The sequence below is a fragment of the Lytechinus variegatus genome, chromosome 2 (assembly GCF_018143015.1).
Source record: "Lytechinus variegatus isolate NC3 chromosome 2, Lvar_3.0, whole genome shotgun sequence".
In the NCBI taxonomy this organism is placed as follows: Eukaryota; Metazoa; Echinodermata; class Echinoidea; order Temnopleuroida; family Toxopneustidae; genus Lytechinus; species Lytechinus variegatus.
Genome location: NC_054741.1, coordinates 10,866,921 through 10,888,319, shown reverse-complemented (window position 1 = coordinate 10,888,319; position 21,399 = coordinate 10,866,921). Strand labels below are relative to the sequence as shown.

Below are 21,399 nucleotides of genomic sequence, written 5' to 3'. Positions count from 1 at the left end.
TAATTATTTTTGTCAACAAATATTTGATCATAATTGCTGCATGTCGATTTACATCTAAGTAAAACCCACTTGTTTACTGCTACCACCCTGCCTGTGGGGAATCTAGAGGTAGGACTATGGTATGCCAATGTTGTACAGGGCACACACTTTAAAAAATCATTAAAATATATTTTTGTGACCAAAATTACTAATTTCCATACAGTTGCAATCTATTTTTCATTAGTAACTTGGGAATAATTTTTTCATTCACCAGAGCGCTCAAAAACTTGAATTTTGGGCATATATTTGTGTACGCCCTATATTGGTGGAAAGTAATATGGCAAGAAAATTTTCATTTTTTTATCTCTATTTTTAATTAAGAAAAAAATGATTTAAAGAATCAAATTTAAATAAGAGCCAAGTTGTATAAATAATAGATGTAATGGAAACTGTCAGTGTAAAAAAATCAAGCATTTGCCCCAAAGAAAAAGAGAAAATAAGCCAAACATTGCCACCCTTTTTTTGCCACATATGGAGATATAACTGAGAACAAGGTTATATTATAACCTTGTTCATTGAATGAGTGCTTTCATCTAAGCTCATCTTCCTTTCTTCTTTTTCTTTCTTTATCTGTTTTCTTTTCTTTACCTTTTTTATATGTTTGGTACTTTACTTCTTGAATTGTTTTCTTCATAATTTTTTGCATACATGTGTTAATAAATGAAAATTAAATCATAGCTGATAAATTATGTATATTTCAAACAGTGCCAGAAATAACTGTATCTCAACATAGCCACATTCAGACACACAGTGTTTAGATTATCTTACCTGTGTATCCTCTGGGATCCGATATGTGTGTGGCTGTATGATTGTTCCAGTCATTTAAAATTTAATGTCACCTTCCAGTAGCTTCTTGGTTGAGCAAATCACCTAAACATGCCCATGAAGAGCATGTGTAATAAATAAGCCTGAGTCATATCGATTATTTTGAAAACCGGTGTTCGACAGCTCTAATTCGATCGAACATCGATGCATCGAATATTGAAGGCGGGGAAAATTAAGTCTTTTGTTTTTGCGTTGATGTGATGCGCTTTGCATATGCACTACGCACTGACGGTATGCGCTGGCGTTGGCCAGGTGAGCGTTGCACAAGCAGATGACAGCAAAGTTCGTTTGTATTTTCCATGATCACAAAACACACAAAAAAATGCCGGGGACCAAATCAGAATTCTTCCCAAAATATCTTCAACAATGATATTTGCAGATGACAACATATAAGTTTAAAATTAAACAATAATAAAGACATGAATCACGCAGAGTCGATCGAATGATTTTCGGTCAACTAGCATTGGCAGTCCATTCACCAGCCCCGTCCGCAGCTCCGTACACTCACTCTCCCGAAACGACAGGCGTGCTTGACGTCAGCGCCAGCAAACAAGTGCAATCAACGGAGAGAGCTGTAACTTGCCTGAGATTGTGTAGTTGGATCCAAAATGAGCTCCAAATAAATTTATGGGAATAAATACGTAATTTTCTCTGGATGGTCATTTGAATTGCTATTCAATGCTGATATAACGATTGTGAGGAAAAATTGTGGAATATGAGTTATGACGATGTTCGAGAATTAATCCTGATAATGACAATCCAGTTTTTTAGACGCAATTGAGCATGCGATCAAAATAAATACGAATGTTTCGAATCGAGCCCTAAATTCATCTATATTATTACGATTTAACAAGATCTTATGGTCATACTAAGAATATTGACGATGCCAGCAAAGTATGTTATGTTCATATGGAAGAATTAATACTGGCCGGATTATTTCTATTGTTATTCCATCTCTGGATGTCTCCTCCAAGCTCCGAGAAAATAAGCACAATGCGCATGCGTGTTCGATGATGTACATGTATGACATATTTTCCCATTCATGAAATCACAGCCCAAAGTTGGGCACAAACTAGCTTCAAATTGATGGGAAAAAAAATCAAACGCAATTTTCTCTGTTTTGTCATGTAAAATGTTATTATATGGTGATATTACGAACTTGAACAGAGTTTTTGCATGTAGACAATGTTCGAGAATCAACCCTGATGTGATGATTATTTTTTTTAGACAAGTGCACTAGCTCGAAGTCAAGTCGATCGTCATGAGATGTCCGCCATTGAAAATTGAAACGAAATACAAACGTTTACATCATGCTCTAAATTCATATTAATGATAATCATATGCAAATTATTGTTACTTATTACGATTGAATAATGTTCTATGGTCATGATATTAATATTGTTCATGAAAGCAAGATTTATTTTACGTTGATCGCGTCAATTTCCGGCCATTTTCTGGTTTGATTAAAGAACAGTACTGCGCATGTACGATCGATGGCCATGACTTCCATTCATGAATTCTTCGTGTATAAATTATCTCGGCACGAGCAGACGAGTAAGACTCGAACTATGATCGAAATAAACTTCAAATTAATGGTGAATAGCATAATTACTCGATCGGTTTCATTTTGGGGGCAATAGAAATCAAGTTGGACATTACTGTTATTTTGATGATTGATTGTGTAAACCAAACGAATCGGCCGGCCGACGTACCATATTTTTTTTTTTTTTCGATGCACCGATTTTGCAAAACCTGCACCGGTGTTCGATGACATTGATCGAACACCAATTTTAAAATCGATTCGACTCAGGCTTAGTAATAAAGTGTGAATAGTATTTAATCCCATCTGATTTTCATTGGTTATTCTCTTGCCATTTTGTGTCTTTAGATTCAGAAACCAATTGGTGTAATTAAGGGGCTATCGCCTCACTATGATTGAACCAATCTGTTAATTATTGATATGAGCTTAGTAAAGATTAATCAAAGCTAGCCTGTGTATAAATATTGTTTATTTTGACTGAGTGGAATTTTTGCAGTGCCCTTCTTTTTTTGAGTTTTCCATTGTGTTGAAATTAATCTCACCAGGAGATGAATTAAATGGTGATTTTCAGTCACAAATATCCTGAAAGTGTCCACACAATTTTCATTTCTTCCAGGGTATTTTTTTAAAATCAATATAATTATGTATACACACATCATAGTTCTGGATTTTCACAAATAAAACAGTGATGTTAACCTTTGTCTTTAAAGCACATGCATAATAGTCTGCACTCAGCTCTTTGCAAGTACATAAAAAGTGATAATATTATTTAAATGCCTCTTTCATGCAGTAGCATTTTGAGAAGTTAAATCATCTTAATTTAATTGAAACTGTCTCCTGTTGATCTAGATTTTACGATTTAAGATTTTCATGTTTCGAAAAAAAAAACCAACAATCGAAAGCGATGAAGGTGGGGTATTATCCTGAAGGCATATTTCATCAAATTAGAGATCTTTATTGCTGCATTTTGCATTTTCCCTTTTGCTAAGCCTATACTGTGGTTCACCTGTACTGTATAAAGCACCTTGTTGGAACTAACACCTCACTGTGGCTGAAATATCTTTCCACGTTTGATTCTTTAGATTTTCAAGTATTGAGAGAAAGCAAGGCCAAGATGCTTCAATCAGCAATACAAGCAGCATTTAGACCGACAGTTAGGTACCTTAGCAACAGTTCTTCATGTTTGGCTGGGAAAAAATGGAGAGAAAGGTATAGTAATATTATGCAAGAAATAGTGATTGGATGATGTCATCGGTTCCCTCATTTGCATACCAAACAGGATGTGCATTTAACTGTTTTGTGAAATTAAGCGAAAATTTAGAATGTCATAACTTTCTTATTTTAAATCTGATTTTGATGAAATTTTTCAGTGTTATGCTTGTTGAATTTATCTCTTATTCAAATCAACTTTTTGTTGGGATGGACTTGTCCTTTAAGGTCTAAGAACACATAAACAAGAGATGAATAACAGTGTCTTAAGGAATTTTTTTTTAAAATGTGTGAAGTATCATGATGTGGTGCAGTTGTGCCCAGTGGTTCACATTGACCCATGTTAATCATCACTGAGAATAGGTGGGATTTAATTTAGTGTACTTTTAATATGTGATAAACAACCACAGCACTTGAACATTCACTGGAAATAAAATTTGACAAAACAAATTCTGGAAGTGAATCTGGAGACTTCCCAAGAATAGTGTAACCTTTGAAAAGTGACAATTTTGCCTGTATAGTTTGCGCTTACTCGTGCATGACATGAGAGATTGATATCCTTTTTACCAGGGATGTAGTCAAGGCCGACCTTGGGGCAAAATATGCTTGTCTTGGCCTTGGTCTTTGCTGCGGGGCCAAGTCATGTGTCCAAAGTCTATGAAGTTTTCTCCAGTGGCGTCATGACTTGTAACTACCAACCTTGACTACAACCTGCTTTTTATACAAAAGTTGTATAAAACTGAAGTAGCAATTTTACAAAGATATTTTTCTGGAAACTTCTGTTGTAAAATTATGTCATTTTAAGTTCAAGGAAACTTTATTATGTTTATTTCAAATCTGGTTTTGACAGAAGCAGAAATGAGTCGAGGATCTGTTCATTTAGCTTTTCAAAAATCACAGAATATAATTTGTGATTATTGTAAAAAAACAAGTCTGTAAGTATATTTTGTAAAGTGAGACTGCTATTTGATTTTTCTTTTCAGCCAAGGATTAGGACGATCTGGTAACGAGTATGGACCTCTCACTGATAATCCTGATTGGTCATTTGCAGGTAAGGATTCAGGTTTTTCAAATCAATTTTTTTTAATATAATGATATAGTGGCAGACTGGCAGTGATAAGTATTACTACATTTTTGTGTCGCATTACAGTGTATAGTAGTAGTAAAATGATAGCAGGAAATAGGAAAAAACATGTACAGAAAATTTTCATCATACGCAGTCATTAATATGTAGGCATTTCTTTTGTGATGTAGATGAATGATGCTCTCATTTGGGAGATAAAATGAACATTAGTTGCATAGTAATTTTACAGCATTCTGGTCAACCTCTGTTGATATATAAATGTATGCCTCAGTCAAACTACCAGAGCTCTGCAATATTGTGATATTGGGTATGTGTGAATGTGGGTTTTGGCAAGTGGTTACCAATGTGCATCAGCAATATGAACATAATATTACGTTAGTGGCATGTACAGTGTGTGAAAGTAAATGGTCTATTCAAACCATACTATGGAAGCAGAAAATGTGTCATGTAAAGGCCTTAAAGCCTATAGTTTTATTAGATCCTACAAAAGATGAATATTGCTATTCCAATTCATTTCTAGATATGAATTTTATGCCCTAAAACAGTCAGAAAGTAAAGGTTATGAAATTATTAAAAATGTGTTTTATTGGATAATTTTTTTGCAATTTTGAACAACAATTTATTTTGATCAATCAGGTGCCAGATCAAAAAATATCTAGGGTTATTTTTTAAAATATATCAATCCACTGTCCAAGTAAGGAAAGAGCTGAAAATTTCAGGATATTATCCTTGTCTGTTTTCTGATATCTAATTACTAAATTTCCAAGATGAGAGCTCGAAGAGTTGTTTGAACAAGAAATGTAAACAATAGAGAAGGATTGAAATGCTAGATTATACTCCACTATAATTCATATTATTCACACTTTCCAAAATATAAACACAAACTTTTAATGTCCCTAAATCAGACCTGGGGAGCGTTTCATCAATATTTTCATCCGACAAGTTGTCAGATCTGACATCTTTCTATGATTTTGATTGGCTGAGAGGCACTGTTCCTATGGTAATTGTCGGATAAAATGGGACTTGTCGGATAAAACGTCTGACAAGTCCTTTCATGAAACGCCCCCCTGATTACATTTAAACACTCCCAGCCTCTTTGTAATTTTATGAATCTGAGAATAGAGATTCTACTATAATTACAACCAGTATTAAAAAACATGTGGGTGTTGCAATGTTAATTTTTTTTTAATTATTATATTATTAGATGGACGACCTGCTCCTCCACAAACTCATCAGCTAAGGAGAAAGGAAGAACAGCGGGAACTTGCAGTAAGAATATAAAGAATATTTTAGATGGTATTTTAATAGAAAACTATTACCGGTACTTACCTGAATCTAAGTCTCATAATATTTTCTAGAGTGCTTGTCTGTTATAGATCCATGTTGGTTCTAGTTTTGCTGCAATATACCTTACAATTTCCTGTAGTACTCTCTATATATTTGTATGAAGTATGCTCCAAATCAACTGTCATGGAAAATGTATTGTTTGCCCTTTGCCTATTGATGATACTGACCATGATATTTTCCATTTTGTTTTCTGCTACCAGGAGCAGATTGATATTCTATCGAAGGAGATGCTGCAAGGGAAGGTTAAATATCAAGAGAAGATGAAAGGAGAGAGGAGAAAGGAAGAGTTGAGAGCGGGAATGCGACTGAAACCCAAAGGAAGTGCCTGGAAACAAGAAGATTATGTAGAACGGAGACGGACAGCATCGTCTAAGAAAATACAATCACAGCGGTGACACAAAGGAATAGATACAGCCTTGAACTATTTTTGTTGAATACACTCTCATTCAAAATTGCCTATGTGAGACTGCTCTTTAACAGAACTTCATTCACGGAATAACCCATTTAATATTATTTCTTGAAATGGGATGCATTTCAGTCTGCATAAGTCAACGCCTGTGAAATTGGAAGCAATTTTTCAGACAAGGATGGTTTATTCATATCAGTGATAGAATGCATTTGCTTTTATTTTACACTCAGAGATTAAGTTGGTTTTGAAATTGAATAGAATAGAGTATAGTTTAAACATTTGAATAGCAGTATTCAAAAATTCAAATGACAAATCGTTAAGGATTTTTCAAGTGTCTGTTATTTACTTTTAAACAATTACAAGTAAATATGCAAATTTATGTAATTTAGGGAAATGAAGATATCATTCTAGATGCTCATAATTAAAAAAAAATAATTATCAAAACTTTTTTATATTTAGATATTTATATATAGACGGGGTGATACATAGAAGGTTTGTTTTGGTCAGATGTACTCTCCTTGCTACTGCGCGATTTGTGCTCGAGTGACATCATGACCTATGACAATACAGTAAATGACATTCCTTCATACTTCCTGTGTACAAATCTCCCTAGGCCTTGATATGCATGAAGTTAGTAACCATTAACAATGATATTGGCATGCCCTAATGCGATGCATGTCCTCTTCCCCTGTAATAATCTTCAAAGAGCCCCTAGCCTATCATGAAGATGAGATTGGACTGCCTTTGTGACAAAAATGACTGATGAGTACTCTTGTTGAGCTCTCACAAACTTTACAACTTAACAATAATAAATATTGCATATTTATTGTCATCAAATATACCATAATGTGTGTACACAGTGTCTATTTTGATTAGAAACCGTGCATGTAATGTACATCTTCCTAGTGATGACAAATATTGTTGTTTTTTTTTCAGTGGCATGTAGAGGGATTTCACACAAATCAATTTCAACTTTTTTGTTATTTCATGGTTTCCAGCAGACCTACAAGTCATGTCACTTGGTCTTTTTTTGTGATTGTCAGTCCACATGTGCTTTTCAAAAATTAGAAGAGATAAGCAGATGGAAACTTACATGGCAACAAATTATATATATATATATACATTTGAGGATGATGCAGTTAATGAAGTATTGCTCCTATCTGTGGTTCTCAAATTATCAGAATTGATTCGAGTTTACTTTTTCATATGTTTAATATTGAAAAACTATCTTTGCTTCTATCTCATGTTTTTGTTTATTAGTATTTTAGACAATCGTGATGTGTAATCATTGTAGATGGGACTGTGTGTTGGAATTTGAGACATTAAGAGGGAACATATACCTTAGGGATCAGTTGGTATCATGTATGAAATAGAGGTGTCTGATATATTGAATACACAGGTGTATTAATGATGATGAATAGTAATGATGTCATATTTATTTAGGGTAGCCACTTCAGTTCTGAAAACTTTCTAGTCAGGCAGCATGGGTCATGATTTGACTGCTACTTTGACTAATTTGCCAAGTTGGATTTTTTACTTTCATGTGTTCAATTACATGACATGGATAATTTTCAACTAGGTATAAAATTTCTAATAGTTATCTTGGCCATCTGACGGGTCAAAATCAGGTCCTTCCTTAAACCCTAGCTCGTTCCATCCACATGTGAACATTGATCCGCAAGGGTCCGCCACTGGTATCAATCTTGGGCGATGAGGACTGCTTCATTCTAATTTGTATCCCAATCAGTAAAGTCTCTTTAATTGTTCTCCACCATGTTCGGGACCATGTTAGATGTGGTCTACCTCTCTTCCTTTTCCCTCCTTCTGGTTCCATGTAACAGCCGTCCTGACTATACTGCTTTCTGGCATCCTTAGGACGTGACCAAGCCATGTCAGCCTTTGTTTTTGAAATTATTTGGCTGAGTAACTTTCGGTTTGTTTGGTTCCTTACATCCTAATTGTATTGTGTTCCCTCCGTGAGATATTTCAGATCCTTCGTAAACATTTGCTATGAAAAGCATCTAGCATTTCCCTGTCTCTTACCGTCATTTCGCAGGTTTCACTGGCATAAAAGAGGATTGGGGTCAAATTTTGAAAATGCCCCTACTGCATTGATTGACATGCCAAATATTTTTCTTGTTGTAATGAACAGAAGAGTGTACAGCATCATTCGTGTATACCCTGGGCCTGGACCTCCTGTTAAGAAGTTAATTACCAGAAAGTTTGAAAGGTCAACAAATTTAAATTAGAAGGCGATCAACTAAAATCAGGGAATTAGACATTTCACACCAATTTGAAAGTTTCTTGTGATGTCCTTGAACATAAAGTGAAAAATCAAACTTGGAAAATTTGTCATAGATCAATGGTCAACGCTTTCTGGCTAATTTTACCAGCAGGCCCTACGTATTAAACATCATTTTATGTTATTGTAAGTAAATCTTTTTTTAATGCTAACAAAATTCCAATGAAAACTCAGCACTATTCACAAAAACCATTTTTTTATGGGGGGGGGTGGTCACTCCCATCTATTCAATCCTGGATACACTCCTGGATAGTGATGATGATGATAATGGTGATGATGGTGATAGTGATGATGATCATGTTGATGGTGATGTAGATGATACTGATGAGATGATGGTGATGATGATGATGATGAGATGATGATGATAGTGATGACAATGATGGTAATAGTGATGATGGTGATGATGATAATGGTCATGATGATTGTGATGGTGACGATGATGATAGCGATCATGTTGATGGTGATGTAGATGTTACTGATGAGATGATGAGATGATGGTGATGATGATGATGATGGTGATGACAATGATGGTGATGATGAGCTGATGCTGGGATGATGATGGTTTTGCTGAAGCACGATGATGTCTGATGGTGATTATGAACAGATCAAAGATGATGATATACTGATAAAAAGAAAAAGTGATTAATAGTGATGATGATATCTGCTGCACCCTGGTCAATATTCACAAAATGTGGAGGCGAGGGCAAGAGTACGTCAGGTCGGGGCGCCAGCTGTCGATCCGAATGTAATAGGAACGGAATCGATCGCTATACAATGGCAGCCCCAAGCACCCTCATCGACACGGACAGCGACGAAGAACTGCCTGCTGGCTGGGAAGAGAGGAGTACAGGGGATGGTCGAGTATATTATGCTAAGTATGTTCCAGGCTGGTCTTCCAGTGTTATTTACATTTTCACTATGTTGTGATTTCTGGGCTTTTTTGTAATAAATAACCCACATCGGATGTCGGCCCTCCAGCCCACAGCAGTTCAGCGTCGACCAAGGCCAGGCCCAGGGCAGACCGTACCGGCAAGGCCTGGGTGGGGACCGCTTGTCTCCTCCGATCCGTACGGTACTGTATCTGTAAGTGGCCAGCGAGTGCAGTGGTACGGCACGTACGGTGGTAGACAGCTGGCAGCGACTTGCAATGCAAAATCCCCCCGACGGGGCTCTTCAATTTTTGTCTTTAATGAATAAAAATTTTGAAAATTATTGCGACCAAAATGCAAATTAATATTCCCTCTTGGCATTAATTGCCAAAAAACGGAGAAAAATCAAGTTAAAAGGAACAAAAACAGTGATTTACCTCCGCTGTCGCGCAAATTCACTTCCCCGTTTTATCCGATCTTAAGTACATAAACATATGGCCGTTGAGTCCCCTGTACAGATCGCGCTAGAACTTCGGTCTCTGTATTTGGTGAGTGAAGCCAACGGAGTTCAGCTGAACAACCAAAATAACAGAGACCGAAGCTTTTGGTCTAGTACGGTGGATGCAGGATGTGCAGTAAAACACAAATAGCGAATATTCTTATTCGTGCAGTGGTGCGAGATTTCGCATGAGGTGAAAGAAAGATGCTCTATTCAACTAGGCATTAGCCGAGTTGAATAGAGCGTTTCTTTTTTTCACCGAATGCGAAATCTCGCACCACTGCACGAATAAGAATAGGCCTATTCGCTATTCGTTGTATGGCAGTGTATCCTAATGGCGGTAATGCTGGACACCTTTATTTCAGTGCTTTAATAATGACAACTAGAGGAAATACAATTAAGAAAAATTATCACATGCTATTCCAAATATTCTGAAAATTATGAATATGATGAAATTATTTGATATTTTCCAATCGTTTTCTTTGCACCGCACTTGCCGCATTCCCCTCCACGAAAAACAATTATTTTCGTGCGTGACAAATTACGTCATAATTCCGGACGCGTGTCGGACGGGTAAAAATATTCTTGATTTTAGAGATGTAAACAAAGAATTGGTGTGATTTTTTCATGATATGATATATCAGGAGTAAGTTCTAAGTTTTTGTTTGCTTTCTTATACCAATTCTGAGCAGATCTTTGTAATCGATGTCTTTTTGCTAACTAATTTCATTTTTTGTTTTAATTGCGCGTTCGATATGGCACTTTCAAGTATCAATGCTCATTCATACCATGACCCTCAGTCATCAAGTTCTATCGATGCGCTGTCGATCGTCGACGGCTCTCTATCACGGTAAACCTCGCGCACGGCCGGGGTGCCGCGCCGGGTACCTTGAGAACTAGCCGCCGTCGACGATTTGATCGATGGAGCGGACAAGATTGAAATTCGGCAAATCAGGCCCGGAAATCACGTCCGTACCGTATTTCCATCAGCAAATAGATCAATTGGGATCAATTCTTAATGCAAAACTATGTTATTATATGATATTTTAAGCATTTTCTGTCAGTTTAGAGAAAAATAAGGTAAAAGTAGGATTTTTTCGCCTTGCTTTTGCAATCTTGTTCCTTGAATTGATCTGTGAAATTGAACTGGGGAAGTCTAACGGTACGAAATTGATTTCGTACACAGTAATATGCGCGTCCGGAAATAGGACAGTGTCCGGTAATACAATACGTGACTATACAACGCCTCGGAATCTAGCGAAAATATGGAAAAACAAGAGTTTTTCCCTCCAGTAATCTATGAAAAGGGAGCAAAAATATTGAAAGTGAAAAGCAAAATCCCACAAGCTGGGCCCACAAGCGCACATGATCTTGCATTGCGCATTTAGCCAGCGCGCATTGTCACCTTATTTAATGAAATCGCATTGTGACATCACCTAAAACCGTGCAATGGTACATTTTGGATGGTATGTCTTGTGTGCAAAGATATGAATGTGTGACATTTGTGACAACGTAGACAGCTGGCAGCCGTCTGTTTCAAGGAGTTTTTTCTTAAAAAAATTTTAATTTCTTCTCGTACACAGACGGCTCGCTATCGTGCAGCCACCAATAGGGGACTTCGAATGCAAAATCCCCCATCGGGGCTCTTCAATATTTGTCTTTAAATGAATCAAACTTTATAATGCGACCAAAATGCAAATTAATATTTCCTCTTGTCTTGGCATTAATTGCCCCAAAACGGGAAAAAATCAAGTTAAAAGGGCCCAAAACAGTGACTTACCTTGGCTGTCGCGCACCTTCACTTCCCTGTTTTATCCGAACTTAGTACATAAACATATGGCCATTGAGTCCCCTGTATACAGATTGTGCTAGAAATTCGGTCTCTGTATTTTGTGAGTGAATCCAACGGAGTTCAGCTGAACAACCAAAATAACAGAGACCGAAGCTTTTGGTCTAGATGTGCAGCAGCTCAGCTCAGGCTGGCCTCAGATCAGCGCACTGCTAGTGCTAGCTTCCAGAAAACACAAAATCATGTTCATTGTAACAGTGGATATCATTCGTGTCTAAGTTTTTTGTTCATTTTTATTGACTTTTATTTTGATTTTCTTTATTACAAAAATATTGACATATGAAATGAACAAGAATTGTTTCCTCCAATTCAAAATTAAGATAAAAAGTTAAGATCGACATGTTTAAATGCGAAACGGAAATTGTCAATATGGTAAAATTATTGTACATTTGCTTTTTGAAAATCTTTGATAGTATAGAGGGTCAAATTATCAAATTTTATTCCCTTTTGTTTTTAAAGCCATCAAGATCAGACAACAAGTTGGAATCATCCTCGCACTGGGAAAAGGAAACGGATCACTGGAGGTAAAGATTTACTGTATATTATAATGTATTTTATTTTGTTATTAAATTTGACTCTCTTGTTTTCCCATTTATTCTATTTAAAGACTAGAACAATTAAAGAAAATAATGGATTGGAAGCCCCAATTGTACTGCCTCAATGAATTTAATATGATACTTAAACCCATTTATTTTTAGGATCATTTTCAAAATGGTCTCATTTTCAGAAATCATTGTCTCATGATCTTGTGGCCCAACATTGATATCAAGGTCTTGTATGGATCTATCGACTGAGTACAATCATCTCATTCCATCTCCCTTTCTCTCGTATAATGGTCATGTGATGTCATGATATGGCACATAGACATTGGATACTATCATCATGTTATTTTATTTCTCTACCTATCTCTTCCTTGAGTTCTTGCTTTTTCTCTCCTTCATCGTCAAATTGTCATTACTAATGTTCAGGTTAGGCATGAGGGCATTGGCTGGTTTTAATGATAATTCATGTATTAATTTATCTCTCTCTCATCTATTCATTTTATTTAGAACTTCCATTTGGGTGGACTAAGGCAGTTGATGACAAAGGAAGACAATTTTTTGTTGAGTAAGTCAAAGGATTTTTTGATAAAAATTAGAGGTTAACTTCTGATAACAATCAGTTTAAAGCTAAAAGAAAAGTACTTATCAGTTCATATTTATAGACTGTGTCTATACAGCATTCCTGATTCCTTTATCTTGTTCAGAAACATTTGCTATCCGTAGACTGCAAATTGAATTTTGATGGCACATGTGAACGGGATCAGTGAATGCCTGTATTTTTCTCCTTTTTCAATGCCTATTTCATGACTATTTTGCAGATATATTACCATAATTTTGTAGTATAAAGCAAGCTCATATCCTCTTCATATATTTGCCATTACAGCAGAATTTGGAGCTTAGTTTGCTTCCACTTTATGTGTACAATAATTTCGTTTATGATGCAGATGATTGATGTTCCACTTTTGGTAGATGTCACTTATTTGTCATGAAGATTACATCTTAATGTCTAAACTATGCCCTTATAGGCTAGAATACTGCACTATTGCATTTTTCTGAGGGACCTATGTTGGAAAATACTTGTACATATCAGTAACATGTGGCATATGGACAGTGCTAATTGCTGTGGGATACTTGAAGGAAGATCCATTAAAATGTAATTTGTCTTCATTTCTCATGGGCAATTAGAGAATAATAAAACATGTATGTTTGTTTTCTTTAGCCATTTGAACAAGAGAACAACATACACAGATCCCCGCCTTGCCTTCGCCATGGAAGAGAGCCCAGATCCGACAAAGCTAGCCCAGCGGTTTGATGCATTCAGCACGGCTTTGCATGTATTACAAGGGAGAGATCTCAGTGGACAGTATGCTATTATTACTGGAGCTAACTCGGGCATAGGTAGGTAAATTGGTCTTGGTCTATACCTATTTTGTCTACTCTCTGTTTGCTTTCATCCCACTTAGTCTAATTCTTATTCATCTACAACCAATTTATTTACTAACCATTTGGTCTTATTGCCATGTATCCCATTTATTGTTTGGTCTCATTTCCAGTGGGCTATACCAATTTCATCTAATCCTAGTATCCACACGGTCTAATGCCAATGCAATAGTCTATATTATAATAGATAAACTGTTTATATTATATAAAATCAAATCTTTATTTGGCAAAGTGCAAATACTTTGTAGACAAAGTTGATGTTAGAACGTCTGTGCATTAGACTAAATGACAATTAGACTGAGCGAGTATTAGAACAAATGGGTCTAGCCCATGTGGTATAAGACTATCTGGGAAGTAGATCACACCACTGGTAGACCAAATAAATATAAACTGATATAATCTAAATATTAGTTTTCAGTTAAGCGTAGCAGACCTACATGTATGGATAGGCCTGGCGATTCAAAATAATGATATGTGACTACACCCCCCCCCCCCACTTCAGGGAATTGTTTCATGAAACTTGTCAGCACTGCCAAGTTTTTATTATGGGACAGTTGGAAATAGGGGTTCTCAACTAATCAATACCAAATACAAGTTGTCAAGTGATGAAGTCATTTGTCAGATGACAAATGTTAATTAAAGCCAACCCCCCCTCCCCCACCTCTTGACTCTTGGCATTACTGCAGCAAAGTGTTGAAATTTTTCAGTGTTTTTATTGAAATATCTCCCCTTTTTCAGGATTTGAAACTGCTCTGTCAATGGCATTGCATGGTGTTCATGTTGTCCTTGCATGCCGGAACCTGAAGAAGGGGAATGATGCTGCGTCTAAAATCAAGAAGAGGTTAGACCAGGCCAAAGTTATTGTGATGCAGCTGGACCTGGCATCACTTCGGAGCATTGAACAGTTTGCCCAGAACTACATGCTGCGTGATTGGTAGAAAACAAACCTCGATTCCAAAACATGCTTCATCCATCTTAACCCATGTTACCTAGTAGGCACTTTGTCAAATCAAAGCCTTGTCTTTCCCGCAGGAATTCTTCAAGTGACTAATTCATTTACAGTTCTCACATTTCATCAGTGGGGAATGTGGGAATCTGGGAAAGTTGTCTCTACCACTTGTCATATAATCAACTTACCCACTTGCCATTTTGAAATTTACATAATCCTAGGGATCTCAATGTTAAAATAGCCATAACTTTCTTAATACTTATCTGATTTCTGTCAAACATTCACCTGTCTGTTTTACTTGTATTTCTCAAACAACATTACATGAACTAGGTTGAATTACAATGTAAGTGTAAATGTACATGTGAGATGCCAAAAAATGAAGAAAAAATATAAGAATGCAATAGTGTTATAGATAAAGAAAATGGAATAGCAATAAAGAAAATTCCCTAAGCAAATAATAAATGCTGATGGAAAGGTTAAGAGGGTTATGCCTTCTTGGGCAATCTTATAAGCAAGGCTAATTAAAAAGATAGCAGCATAAAATGTACCATAATATGATAGATGATATATACTTTATCAAGGGTTCAATGTCCAAGAATACTAATAACTGTAATATTGATCTCTGATTACTATGTGTTTTCTGATTGCTCTGAGTTTCCTTCGTTATCTGTTCATGCATTCTTATGATTATTTCCATGTATCATAATTGAGTATGAAGTATCAAATGCCTCTACCTTTATCTGTCCACAACTTTTTTTTCAGCCAAAAGTATAAATGTATTATTATTTGTGCTTTTTACTTAAAAAATAAATAAAATTGCATGCTCATCATTTAAAATAAATCTCTTTTATCAGGCCCCTCCATATGCTGGTCTGCAATGCTGGTATTTTTGGTGCACCATGGGAATTGACCGAGGATGGGATTGAGATGACCTTTCAGGTCAACCATGTTGGACATTTTCACCTGGTCAACCTACTGACCGAGACTTTGAAGAAATCTGCACCTGCTAGGATTGTGATAGTTTCATCCGAGTCTCACAGGTGAAGCAAATACTCGATAGACAAGGGGAGTGTTTCATGAAAGGAATTGTCAAACAATTTATCCATAGGAACTGTGTTTCTCAGCCAATCAAAATCAAGGAAAGTTGTCAGATCTGATAACATTTCAGATGGAAAATGTTTATGGAACACTCTCCAAGGCCTTGTTTCTTGCAACCTTTTACAGTATACTTAAATTCTTGTACCAATATAATAGTTGATAGTGATCCCTTTTATCTATGAATGCTGTGTATATTGAGTTAACTTTGGAAATGGGATTGATATGTCATATTTCATACTTTTTGTCTCACCTGCATAGCAGAGTGAGACTATAGGCGCCGCTTTTCCGACGGCGGCGGCGGCGTCAACATCAAATCTTAACCTGAGGTTAAGTTTTTGAAATGACATCATAACTTAAAAAAGTATATGGACCTAGTTCATGAAACTTGGCCATAAGGTTAATCAAGTATTACTGAACATCCTGTCAGAGTTTCATGTCACATGACCAAGGTCAAAGGTCATTTAGGGTCAATGAACTTAGACCATGTTGGGGGAATCAACATCAAAATCTTAACCTGAGGTTAAGTTTTTGAAATGTCATCATAACTTAGGAAATATATGGACCTAGGTCATTAAACTTGGACATAAGGTTGATCAAGTATCACCAAACATCCTGCATGAGTTTCACGTCACATGACCAAGGTCAAAGGTCATTTGGGGTCAATTAACTTTGGCCGATTTGGGGGTATCTATTGAATTACAATCAAAACTTTAAAAGTTTTTGGATCTGATTCATGAAACTTGGACATAATAGTAATCAAGTATCACTCAACATCCTGTGCAAGTTTCAGGTGACATGATCAAGGTCAAAGGTCATTTAGGGTCAATAAACTTTGGCCGAATTGGGGGTATTTGTTGAATTACCATCATAACTTTGAAGGTATGTTGGTCTAGTTCATAAAACTTGGACATAAGAGTAATCAAGTATCACTGAACATCTTGTGCGCATTTTAGGTCACATGACCAAGGTCAAAGGTCAATGAACTTTTGCCATAATGGGGGTATCTGTTGAATTACCATCATAACTTTGCAAGTTTATTGATCTGACTTTTGAAACTTGGACATAAGAGTAATCAAGTATCACTGAATATCCTGTGCAAGTTTCAGGTCACATGATCAAGGTCAAAGGTCATGTGAGGTCAATGAATTTTGGCAACATTGGGGGTATTTGTTGAATTACCATCCTATCTCTGTAAGTGTATTGGTCTAGTTCATGAAACGTGGAAATAAGAGTAACCAAGTATCACTGAACATCTTGTGCGAGTTATAGTAGTTTTCAAAGTCAGCACTGCTGCTATGTTGAATCGCATGATGCAGGTGAGACGGCCAGAGGCATTCCACTTGTTGTATTATGTGTTGGTTGCTTTATTTGATGTCTCCTTTGGTAGTGGAGGTTGTTAAATGCTCTTTCTGCTTAGCCCTACCTTTGATAGGAAATTTAAAACATTTCTGTCTTGTCATCCTAAGTCACTGCTCTGTCAATCTCAATTTCATGCTTAACGATATACCACAAATTTGCTATTAGTTCCAGGCCTAAATCTTTTCTCCCTCTCATGAATGCAGGTTTATAAACTTCTATTCCAACAAGTTGGACCTTAGTGAGGTAGCCATGCCAAAGGAAAAGTTCTGGCCCGTTCTCGCCTACGGTCGCACCAAACTCTGCAACATTCTCCACAGCAATGAACTCAATAGAAGGCTGTCCCCACATGATGTGATATGCAATGCAGTCCACCCTGGCAATATGATTTACACGGGGATCAGCCAAAACTGGTGGCCATATAGGATATTGTTTATGATGGTCAGGCCTTTCACCAAATCAGTTGTGAGTATTAACCGCAACTTTTATCAGGTCCATGTAAATGTCTTATTTCTGTGTTGAGCCCCTATCGTTTTTGATTTCGGTGTTGAGCCCTTTTATTTTATGCCACCGTCATACCAATGTAAACTATTTGTCTGATAGTATGTCGTTGGTAATAATGTAACAGCTTTTGTGGTTTTTGCCAGTGTGCCCGTAGCATATACCAGTTCCCTTCTATACCTGGTGTTTCAGCTATTCATAAGTTACAAGCAACTCTAAGAACCACAGGTGAACCTTTCCTATGGCAAATGGTATATTCATTTGTGATGGTTTTGCACGTAAGAAAGGATCATCGGTCGTTCTTAAAGTCGCTCTTAACTTACGAACAGTTTTATGAAACGGCCCCCGGTGTGTTTCAGCTGTTCATAAGTTACAAGCAACTTTATGAACGACTGGTGATCCTTTCTTCTGAATTAAATTAACGCCCATGATAGTCTGGTGTGAAACATTTACCATAAGAAAGGATCAGTCGTTCATAAAGTCACTTGTATCTTATGAACATTTTTATGAAACACCCACCTGAGTAGTCCGTGTGCAAAGCTTTTTGGAGTCACATAATTGAGTAGTCCATTGATTAACCTTTCTGTTATTCTGTCTTGTTTTACAGCAACAAGGAGCAGCTACATCTATGTTCTGTGCTACGGCTAGGGAGCTAGAAGGTGTTGGAGGGATGTACTTCAATCACTGCTGTGCCTGCATGCCTTCAGAAGAAGCCCAGAATAAAGAACTTGCGATAGCTCTCTGGGAGAAGACAGAGAATGTTATCAAAGACGCTCTCTCTAAAAGCACCTTATAACCAGAACTTTGAGCATTTTGCTTCATGGAGTCTGCAGAAATAACCTGTTCTGGAGAATTCTATCACTGCTGACATTTATCATTATTCTCCATTGACAGACCGTAGTGAGCTGGTATGGGTTCTGTTGTGGTGATACAGAGCCTGACTTCCAGTGAAAACTTCCACACAGAAATTAACGGATCACACATTAATTTTCAAAATCCACTTCTAAACATCCAAGTGGTAGAAGGTTGAGACGAAATTTACTTGAAAACTTCCCAAGTTTTTTGCCCGATTCTTGCAAGCATTAAAAAAATTAAACATAAAATTATCAGCTACACACACAAATCAAAATAAATAACTGGAGCATGCACATCATCTGGGGAGCTTGTCGCTGATCAGTACAGAGATGTTTCTTAATCTCTCTTGGGTAATATAATTTCTCAAACCCGTCAGTTGAAGTTTCAAGTATTAATCGCAATAATCCTTGTCAAGAATCCACTTTTGCAAGTTCTTCAGAATTAAACTGTCTCCTTTGGCCAAACCTTCCTCCAAATTGGTTCTGCACAGTGTTCTGGGGGGAGGGGCTCGTTTGCCTTTTAATGGGTCTCCTTGTATCTCTTCCTACATCTCCCACTAACCTCTTCTGGGTAGTCGTATATAGGTTCCTACTTGGAGGCTATTGAGTTACCGTGAGTTACTGCTGACTTGGCCCCTGGTTCCCACTTGTCCTCTCCTGTTTTCCAAATTTCCAAGGATTAAACAGATCAACTTCTTATTGACTGTCTTCACAGCAACAGGAAGTCCACAATTCCTGCTGATGTGGCCCTGTCCACAGCAATTGAAGCATTAAATGAGGGAAATACTTCTGAAAGGGCGATTGCAAAAACCGCTGCTGGAATTGAAAATGTTTTAGTCAAGTTTGAAAAATCAGTTGTAGGTGTTTTCATTTTCTAAACACAAAATGTAATTGGAAAATGGGCATTTTTAACTAAGAGATCTGATTCGGGCCTGGTCGTCTGGATTACCCCTTTGAGGAAAAAAAACTTTCTCCACAAAATTTGAGATGAGAGGACTTAGTGCTGCAGCAAAGGGTTGTATGTGAAAAAAAATACAGTGCAGACTTGATAGGGTTGTTCATTTCAGGGAGAAAAGAATCCTGCCTACACAGTGTGTGTCATGATCATATATCGGGTCATATCATTCCATGATGTATTTGAAATGGTGTCCATAAATGAAACAAAGTTGCTTAGTAATAACTCACAGACTGATGAAGCGAAAATGGAAAGGAAATGCCTGTATTGACAATCTCTGATTTATTCATGAACTTATGATCATATATTTATAAATTTTACTTGTGCTTTCAATGTAGATTAATAAATATCTGTGACTCCCATGATGAACAATGTCACACCTCACATAATGCTAGTTGGATTGTAAGGTATGATTGAGTTTATGCAGAGATAATTTAAAATGCAAATGACTTGTTTATATGTATCAAATGAAAGTTATACAGTACTATGTGTTGATTGTAAAAAAAAATATGTGGCTGTAAATTGGCAATCAGTATATGCGAAATTAAACAGTTTATTGTAGAAAACTGACTTTTGTTGTGATTTCATTTGTCTTCAGTGATATAACCCAACCATTGTTAAACACATTCCATTCCTCTTTTGTCTCCACTTTCATTTTCTTAATGATTGTATCTCCTAGCTCTGCCTTTTCTCTTTTCTATATCCTCCACACTTTCACAATATTAGTGTAATATGGAGTTTAAGCATATTCATACCATTTATATACACCAAAATACACAATATTGTATTTTTTCAGTGGACAAATAATAATCCCATACTCTATGTTTGCAATTTGTGTAATATATTAACGCAAAACATTTTGTAGGTTTTTATGTTTTATTTTCAAATTTCTGATCGTGGAGTGTAAGATTGCTTTCAATAGATTCTATGCTTGGTTCTGGCCTGCCCCATCCTTTACATTGACCAGTCACCCACGTCATAAAACTTGTTATAACAGTAAAAAGCTACTGAAACCCTACAATCTGATTGGCTGACAAATTTGTTAAAATGGTCCATTTGTTATTATAAAACGGGTTCAAGAATGTAGCCAATGGTGAGTGCGTATTCAAGTCACGTGTTCATGCTTTAATTATGCGTAACCTTCCAGTCGTGCATTTTTCGTGCAGCACTGCATTTTTTGTGCAGCACTGCATTTTTTGTGCAGCACTGTGCAATTTTTGTGCAGCATTAGTTCCAATAGCATGTAAAAACTGATATGCGTTCAGTAAAAGAGGCTGGCTAGGATTTTGATGCGCTTACTTAGGCGCGCATAGTAGATACGCCTGTGATGTCATAATTGACAGTCTTGTGATCTCTTCGTCTGTGCGATCGTACACAAGTTGGAGGGATTTGAACAAGATTTCCATGAAAAATTCATTTTGCCGACCCGTTTTATAAAACAATTAATGCACATTTTAAGATTTGTGATGTTAGTGACGATGCGAGCAACTCTCGGGCATTCACAATATTATGCAAAAGCACTCGGCGCAAGCGCCTCTTGCTTTCGCATAATTGTAAATACCCTCGAGTGTGCTGCATCGTCATAACACACTCATAAATGTGCATTAATTGTATACTAAAACATTCATACCAGATGTGTCGTATGACAGCTTTTTCATCCAAAAATACTCTTCCTTCTTGGAATACTTTTTTTTTAAGATGGTTGTCATCTCTGATAACAATTCTGACCCAA

At 36.6% G+C, this 21,399-nt stretch overlaps 2 protein-coding genes across 2 annotated transcripts; both read left to right on the top strand.

The window, feature by feature from the left end:
• The first annotated feature begins 3,461 nt into the window (after positions 1-3,461).
• On the top strand, positions 3,462-8,927 carry LOC121407302 (39S ribosomal protein L52, mitochondrial-like). Its single transcript, XM_041598291.1, has 4 exons — positions 3,462-3,613; positions 4,597-4,664; positions 5,902-5,966; positions 6,245-8,927. The coding sequence occupies exons 1-4, from the start codon at positions 3,519-3,521 to the stop codon at positions 6,437-6,439; spliced, it is 423 nt and encodes a 140-aa protein (XP_041454225.1). The 5' UTR covers positions 3,462-3,518; the 3' UTR covers positions 6,440-8,927.
• A 427-nt stretch (positions 8,928-9,354) lies between these two features.
• On the top strand, positions 9,355-20,227 carry LOC121407301 (WW domain-containing oxidoreductase-like). The gene is made up of 8 exons (XM_041598290.1): positions 9,355-9,630; positions 12,432-12,496; positions 13,022-13,079; positions 13,734-13,912; positions 14,693-14,888; positions 15,758-15,943; positions 17,564-17,822; positions 18,466-20,227. Exons 1-8 carry the CDS (start codon positions 9,407-9,409, stop codon positions 18,652-18,654), a joined length of 1,356 nt encoding a protein of 451 aa, XP_041454224.1. The 5' UTR covers positions 9,355-9,406; the 3' UTR covers positions 18,655-20,227.
• The last annotated feature ends 1,172 nt before the right edge of the window (positions 20,228-21,399 follow it).